General features: G+C 35.8%; 1 protein-coding gene across 1 annotated transcript in view; it reads left to right on the forward strand.

Moving 5' to 3' along the window:
- Positions 1 to 8,774, forward strand: part of ATP10B (ATPase phospholipid transporting 10B (putative)) — a 139,697-nt gene that overhangs the window by 77,226 nt on the left and 53,697 nt on the right. Inside the window, exon 4 of the mRNA XM_087954181.1 lies at positions 7,922 to 8,126. Within this exon, the coding sequence (XP_087810307.1) occupies positions 7,922 to 8,126 (205 nt within the window). The remainder of the gene's footprint in view (positions 1 to 7,921; positions 8,127 to 8,774) is intronic.

Raw genomic sequence — 8,774 nt, forward strand, 5'->3', positions numbered from 1 at the left:
TAGGAGGCAGTAGCTCTCAGCACTAGCTTTGCTTGAAATTGATCCAGTGCTGCCTTTTGGGACTGTTATGAGATAAACTGAAGAAATAAACCCTGCTTACTTCAACCTCTACTTGTGAGTACCATGGTTTGTCAGTGAAAATTCTCAAGTGCTCAGCAGGGCTGACATAAAAGCTAGTGCTGAGAGCTACCTTAATTCCCATCGGGACTCTGTTGTGGGCAGAGTTTACTTGCAACACTGCATTCTAACCACGGCTCCACCAGGCAATAGCATGCTGACTTCCAAGCCACTATTGATTAGGTGCCCTAATTTGCGTAGGATAGCATAAACATCCTTGAGCAGAGTATACCAAAACTAATCACTACTGTCCTTTTAATTGGCATGAAATGATGTATGTGTCCAAGCATTACTATGACTAATTACTCTTTAATTCCTTTATTAAAAAGCATCATGTGAAAGTCTCAGGTAATGAAGGGCATGATGACCAGCAAAGGCCAATAACTATGAATCCATGTGATGTAGATCAGGGCATATAAAAGTTTGTGACTTGGCATGTAAGAGGGCTAAACACCAAAGTGTATGTATTAACAAATGAAATGAAAAAATGAAAGAATATCTGTATACAGTGAGAAACTAAAAGGAAAGATAAGGATGCAAATAAAGATTGATCCAAATAAAGATTTAATGGTTTTTATTGAAATGGAGTTGATTTATACATGAATTTATACACAAAAATAGGAATCTATAGAACGGTGACAGTTGCAAATTAAATTCCAGTGAATGGTGATTATAGAAGAACTGAAGAACCATCTTGGGGGAAATAATACAGCATTCTGAATGAATGTTATCTGGATGAAAACATTATTCTGTTAGGTGACATGAATAGCTGGTAGGAATGGGAATGCAAATAACATGACTGTGCCTTTCAGAAACCCAAGAAAGAATGTGAATGGGGATCTATGGTTACCTGTTGTTGTTGTTTTTTAAAAAATGCCTGTTTTAAGTATAAAATGATTCATACCTATGCATGTCAAAAGAATAAATCTAAATCTAAAAGCATGACTGATTGGATCATTTCCAAAGAAATACTGAGAGAATGAATAAAATATGTGAGCATAATGAAGGCCCGAAGTCCTACTATCAGTGGTGGGATTCAAAAATTTTTACTACTGGTTCTGTGGACGTGGCTTAGTGGGCATGGCTTGGTGGGCATGGCAGGAGAAGGATACTGTAAAATCTCCATTCCCTCCCCACTCCTGGGGGAAGGTTACTGCAAAATCCCATTCCTTCCTCACCCCACTAGCCTGCTTTCCAGCTCCATTCTCCTGTGCAGGTCAATGAAAGAAGACCCAGCCGATCAGCTGGGATGTGGGAGGCAGAGAATAGATGGGGGTGGGGCCAATCAGAGTAGTATTTGACAGTTCTCTGAACTATTCAAAATTTTCGCTGCCCACTAAAACAAGCGCGCACCGCTATCAGACAGCAGCAATATATACTGGAATTGGATGGTCATTTGAATGACAACAGCAAAGGCAAGAACAAACAACTTTCATATTTTATTTAAAAAGAAAATTGGATAGATAACAAGATATGGTAAAGATGATACAATGTTGGATGGCATCCTTGACGTAGCTAGGAATCTTGCTGGTGGACCAATGCAGAAAAAAGAAAGCTGGAAAAACAGAATTCAATGGAAAACTAGAAAGATGGGCTATATGAAGGGGGAGAGAAAAAGAAAAAGAAACAAATATATATATAATGAAGACGATGTATCAGTTCTGTTGAAAAAGCATTAGTAAATAAATTGAATAAATGGCCAGCAGACATAAAGAAAAAGAAATGGGAGTCATTTGAAACAGAGTGAAAAATAATGTGTTACACATTATCATGGAATTATGCTAGTGGGAAGGATGAAAAAAATCTGCAATGTAAAAGTGACATGAAAAAAGTATGTGGGTAAGGAAAAATCCATATAAGAGACTGGTTGCTGCAAAAATTAAAAATAAATATTTTATAATACATATAGAGAGAAAACTGAAGTAGTCAGCTATAACAAATCTAAATAAGTTAATCGTTTTCATACAATAAGTTTGTTAGATGATGCTTGTTAGGGATATACACCCTAGCAGAACATGCAACGGCAGTCTAGCAGGAGGCAGATATGTGAACAAACGTTGTAGTAGCTTACACTCAGAAGACAGATACACTGTGCAAGTTAAATAGTTTTTATTCCAGCAAGAGTTATAGCATAGTCAAACGGTCCATATATCATACACTTAAGTTCAGTCAGTCCGGGGGTTATTCAGTTTGCAAAGTCCAGTGTCGAAAAAGAGTTCATTAAACTTACAATCAATCAGTCCAGTGATATATCTCTTTTGCAGTCAGAGATATGAAGAAAAATCAAAGCCCTTTTCTTCTCTCAGCAAACACGCAGTTATCACCATCAATCTATCATTGTCAGCAATCCAGTATAAGCCAGGGCAAACAGTGAGCTCCCTCTTATGGTGATTTTACAACCGCACCCAAAAAACTTGGTTTACAGTTTAAAGTGATACATACACTTAAACTCACTAACATAGTTTATATATATTATTTTTATCCAAACTAAGTTAGGTAAACAATGTTATCCCTAACATTCTCCCCTTTTGGGTAATATAATATATATACGACCAGGCGTATAAGACGACCCCCAACATTTCCACTCAAAATATAGTTTGTTATATACTCGCCCTCTTCCGCACGCCTTCCACTTTTGCACTTTTTTTTTTGAGGCACTTTGTGCACCGTGGAAGCGATCCCGTGAAGCGAAAGGAGCAATATATATGTGGCGCTGGCTGTCATATATATATATATATATATATATATATATATATATATATATATATATGACAATTTGTTTTCACAATTTCAACCATAGTTTTCACAATTTTCCTTGTGCTTTACTGCACCTTGGGCTTTTGTAAATCCATCTGCAAAATTTTCTTCAGTCATGCAATAGACCAATCTTATCAAACCTTTAACAGTTATTCCCATATCTAACAACAACTGTTTATACAGAATTAAATCAATACATAATAATGATAAACATGAAAATTCTGCTTCCATTGTGGACATACTTCTATGTTGCTGTCTAATTGACCTCCAACCAATCAGTGTTTTACCTAATAGTATAGCCATGCCTGAAGTTGATTTTTTAGTTTTTATATCTGTTGCAAAAGTTGCATCAGCATATGCACTTAAAATCAAATCATCTTTTGGCTCCAAATACAATGCATAGTGCATTGTTCTTTTAAGATACCTTAATATACGCTTTAGCGCTTGCCAGTGACGTTCATTTGGTTCAGCATTAAATCTCGCCAATTGATTAACGTCATAAGCAATATCTGGCCTTGACCAATTACTTATATATGATAAACTACCTATTAATGACTGATAAATAGTCTTATCAAATTTTGAACTTTGAGCATCAGTGTGACAAAATTCTTGACTCATTGGAGTTTTTGCCGGTTTACAAAGTTCCATTTTATACATTTTTAGCAATTGGTAAATTGTATCTTCTTGAGATATCTTAAAGCCACTATTGGTTTTGTTTATTGTCAATCCTAAATACTGTCTTATTTCTCCTAAATGCTTTAATTTTATTTTCTTACTTAATAATGATATTATCTCAGTAGCTTCATTATTAGTCTTTGTTATTAAAGCAATATCATCTGTAAACAACAATAATAATGATACTATTCCATTTGTCTCTCTCTTGAATAAACATGGATCAGCTAAACCTGCTTTAAACCCTATATTGTTTAACTCTTTTACAATATATTGGTTCCATTCATAACCAGATTGTTTCAATCCATAGAGACTCTTTTTCAGTTTCCAAAAGTCATTATTATTTTTATTATCTTTAATACCTACTGGTTTCCTTAAATATATAGTGTGCTGCAATGGTGCATGCAGATAGGCAGTTTCTACATCTAAATGATTTATGATATAATTCTTCTTAGCTGCCCACACTAAAGCTGCTCTCAAGGTTGTTGCCTTTAAATTTGGTGCAAATACCTCATCATAATCACATGCAGTTTGATTAAACCCTTGAGCTACCAACCTAGCCTTATGGGTAACAGTCCCATTTTTACCAGTTTTTAATTTAAATATCCATTTGCAGCCAATGGACTTTTCACCTGGAGGTAATTTGGCATTTTCATAAACTTTCATTTCCTTTAATGAATTTAATTCCTTTTCCATTGCCTTTTGCCAATTCTCCTGATCCTTTGCAGGATACATCCTAAGTTCTTCAACACTAGTTGGAACTTTATTAACTTGGCAAACTATACTTGCTTGATACCTATCAGGTGGTCTGGTTACACGTGTAAAACGTCTAGGTATTACAGGGCTTACAGGTGGACTTACATGTTCTACCTGTTCCTGATTATCTATTTCTTCCTGTTCTGGTCCTATATGCTCTTCTTTTACTTCCTCTTTAATTGTACTCTTCTTATTACTGATTTTTTCTGGTTTTTTGTAGGGTTCTATAATTACTTCCTTACTTGAATCTTGCTCCAGTTTTTCCCATCCTACATGTTCCAGGAATTGTGCACTAGCGCTACAGTAAACTCTAGATGTACCTTTTTCCCAGAATCTGTATGACTTGTGATTAGATTCATAACCTACAAAGAATAACCTTTTAGCCCTATGTTGCCCTTTCTTTCTCAGTTGTGTAGGTATATGCACCCATGCTGGTGCTCCAAATGTGTGCATGTAGTTTAGGTCAGGTTTTCTGCCATGCCACCGTGTGAATGGTAATTCACCAGTTGTTGAATTAACAACATTATTCAATATATGATTACCACACATTATTGCTTCTCCCCACAAAGTTTCAGGTAATCCTGAATCTGACAACATAGTTCGAGCCATTGCTTGTAATGTTTGGCCTCGTCTCTCAATAAAGGCATTACGTTGTGGCCTATATGGTGCAGACTTTTTATGTTCAACACCTGCCATCTTCAGTTTATTTTGGAATTTATTGTTTATAAATTCCGTACCATTATCAGTGATAAGAGTTACTAATTTCCTTTTAGTTTTTCTTTCAGCGAATTTAAGCCAATTAAAGAAATTTTTATATGTTTCCGTTTTGCTTTTCATTAGATAACAGAAACCATATCTGGAATAATGGTCCATTATACTTAGTATGTAACGAGCACCTCCCACACTTGGTTTTTTAGGACCTACAATATCAGCAAATACTACCTCTAGAGGCTCCTTTGTTTTAAATCCATTAACTCTATTTGCTGGTATCACCTTGCTTTTCTCTTGACTACAAGAATTGCAGTGCAAATACTTACTGCAAGGTTTCAGTTTTATACCCTTAGATAGTTCTACCGTTTGTTTAAGCATTTTAAAATTTATATGCCCTAAACGTCTGTGTAACAAATGTATGCACTCATCATGAGGTTTAACATTATTATAAACTGTGTTAGCCACCTCTAAATTATCATTTAACACATACAATTCACCTTTTAAAGTTGCAGTTACTTTTTTACCTTCTTTTTCAATTATGCAATTGTCTCCCCTAAAGGTAATTACATAACCTAGTTTAACCAAAACTCTAACCGAAAGCAAATTAAACTTAAGTTGTGGTACATATAACATTTTTACATTTTCTTTTATGCAAGAACAATATGCTATACCTTCACCTTTAGCTTTAAGTTTCCAGCTATTAGCTAACGATATCAGCTGTGAACTTGTGGACATCTTAACAAATCTTTTCTTATCTTTCATTATGCAGTGCGATGCTCCACTATCTATAACCCATAAATTATTATTCACAGTTTCGTTGCTATACATGGCTAACTCTATGCATTCTTTATCCTTTTGATGCTTTTTAGCATTCTGGCTGGCTTTTTGGCTTTTTCTTTTCTTGCAGAATCTAGCCAAATGTCCTTTTCCTGGTTTCTTCAATTAACCTGCCAGTAATGTCAGTTAATGTAAGGTTATCTTTTGGCAGAACTTCAAGTGAAGTTACGTAGTCATCGTAGCTTTCATCTAACGAAGACAAAATTATATAAACTTGGTGTAATTCAGTGAAGATAAGTTCTTTTTCATGCAGTTCTTGAAAAATTCTCTTCATAGAGTTTATATGATTCAGCATGTCTCCATTCTTTTGAAGATGTGTTCTGAACAGCTTCCGTGTAAGATTTATATGTGCTCCTACACTGTCTCGAACATAAATCTTCTTTAAATTCTCCCAACATTTCGCAGCTGTTTCTTCTCCACGAATATGTACAAGCTGCTGATCAGAAAGTGTCAGTCCTATTATACAGAGAGCTTGCTCATTCTTCAGTTGATATTCTTGTATTTTCTGGGCATCATCCTCATCCTCCGGATCCCATGCATCTACCTCTGGTGGGTTTTGTATTATACTCCACAAACCTTCTCTTCGTAGAAGTAGGCTGCATTTCATAGACCATGAAACATAGTTTGTTCCATCCAGTTTGGATATGAGAGACAAACTTTGTAAATTGACTTGTGCCATCTTTATCTGGATATTAAACTATAATTAATAAAACACAGCTGTCTGTTTACAGTATTGTGTTGCTACACAAACTCTCACTTTAAATAAGCCTGTTATATCCTGGTTAGTCTGACTATGCACCTGGGCCCATAACCAGTGTTAGGGATATACACCCTAGCAGAACGTGTAACGGCAGTCTAGCAGGCAGGCAGATATGTGAGACAAAACGTTGTAGTAGCTTACACTCAGTAAGACAGATACACTGTGCAAGTTAAATAGTTTTTATTCCAGCAAGAGTTATAGCATAGTCAAACGGTCCATATATCATACACTAAGTTCAGTCAGTCCGGGGGTTATTCAGTTTGCAAAGTCCAGTGTCGAAAAAGAGTTCATTAAACTTACAATCAATCAGTCCAGTGATATATCTCTTTTGCAGTCAGAGATATGAAGAAAAATCAAAGCCCTTTTCTTCTCTCAGCAAACACGCAGTTATCACCATCAATCTATCATTGTCAGCAATCCAGTATAAGCCAGGGCAAACAGTGAGCTCCCTCTTATGGTGATTTTACAACCGCACCCAAAAAACTTGGTTTTTCAGTTTAAAGTGATACATACACTTAAACTCACTAACATAGTTTATATATATTATTTTTATCCAAACTAAGTTAGGTAAACAATGTTATCCCTAACAATGCTAATGTGTTTTTACTGCATTTGTGAAAACAAAACCTATTTAATTTTATACACTGCCATCTTACAGCTTAAGATAACTCAAAATATTTTTGCAATCTCAAATGATTTTTCTAAAAAATTATTAGCAGTAATCGTTACTACTCTGTTGACCTCAGGAAAAAGATAGACCTGAAATTTTAGTCCAGTTTTATCATTATATGACAACATAGATTAACTAAACATTTTTGTATATTTGTCCTTCTCCTTAAAAACTACTTGATAACTTATTGATCCACTTGAACGTAAATATACGAACTTAAGGGAATCCCTCTGAGTAGAGATATCAATGATATAATATCAACTTTCAAAGCATCTGGTTGCTCGTGAAAGCTGATATGATTCACTTTCTGTATTTATCTTAGTAATTGTTTTTTAATATATATTAAGATTCTTTTTCCACCCAGAGTCACTTGTTGAGATACAGTAGATGGCCATACAAATTGGATGGATGGATGGATGGATGGATGGATGGATGGATGGATGGATGGATGGATGAGTGAATGAATGAATGAATGAATGAATGAATGAATGAATGAATCTGCTTTCACCATAAATCCACTTGCATTTTTAAAAAAATGTCTTTAAACAAAATGCTTTCTTGTGCCCTAAAGAAAAGAGGTGCTCCATGTGTTGATAGGGCAGTCACAGATTGTTAACTGATGGTGCATCTTCTCGTAACAGGAGCCAAAACACCTACATTGAGAAGTGCTGGAAAGATGTTCAAGTGGGGGACTTCGTGCAGCTGCAGTGCAATGAGGTCATTCCTGCTGATATTCTACTGCTCTACTCCTCTGATCAGAACAGGATCTGTTACTTGGAGACCGCAAATCTTGATGGCGAGACCAACCTTAAACAAAGACAAGTTGTGAAAGGCTTCTCCCATCAGGTAAGCAACTTTCCTCTCTTTTTTTGGTAGAAGAGAACAGGATCACCACCTCCATTAGTGAGGGAAGGATGCAATTGTCCCAGGCTTCAGATATGGAGAGAGGCATTTTCGGTATGTTTCAGAATTTAAAACCATTGATTATTTTTAGTCAAGAGTAGAAAATTAAATAATTAAATATAGCCCTCCCACCCCCTTCTTTTTTCCTCTGCATTTTAAGTGTTTCCTGGAACAGTTTTCCAAGCAGCAAGATAAGATCATAAGACTTAACACTTAGGGAATAATTTATATCCACCTTTGTTTGCAAAATGCATGAAGATGGGACCATTTCAGGTGCAGGATTCAACATTCCTCAGCACTCTTCTATGGAAATGTGGTATGGAGGTCTTGTGAGACAGCCTCAGGTTCTTATTCCAAGTTATAGTTATTAGTAGAAGAGCACAGTTGAAATGATACATTAATCTTATATAAAAACTGGGTTTTGAAACATATGTTTTGAATTTTTGTCAGCACAGGAAGGGGAATGCTCTACTCCACAACTGTACAGAAACTCCCAGTCTGTCAGCACTTTTGTATAGACTGTCAGACAAGGCTACAATTGGGGGGAGGTGTGAAAAAGCAGGTGATTTATTGTGCTCCAAAAGGATGGGC

The sequence above is a fragment of the Notechis scutatus genome, chromosome 2, assembly GCF_049901735.1.
Source record: "Notechis scutatus isolate UNSWTSFEM ecotype Mainland chromosome 2, rNotScu1.2, whole genome shotgun sequence".
Lineage (NCBI taxonomy): Eukaryota > Metazoa > Chordata > Lepidosauria > Squamata > Elapidae > Notechis > Notechis scutatus.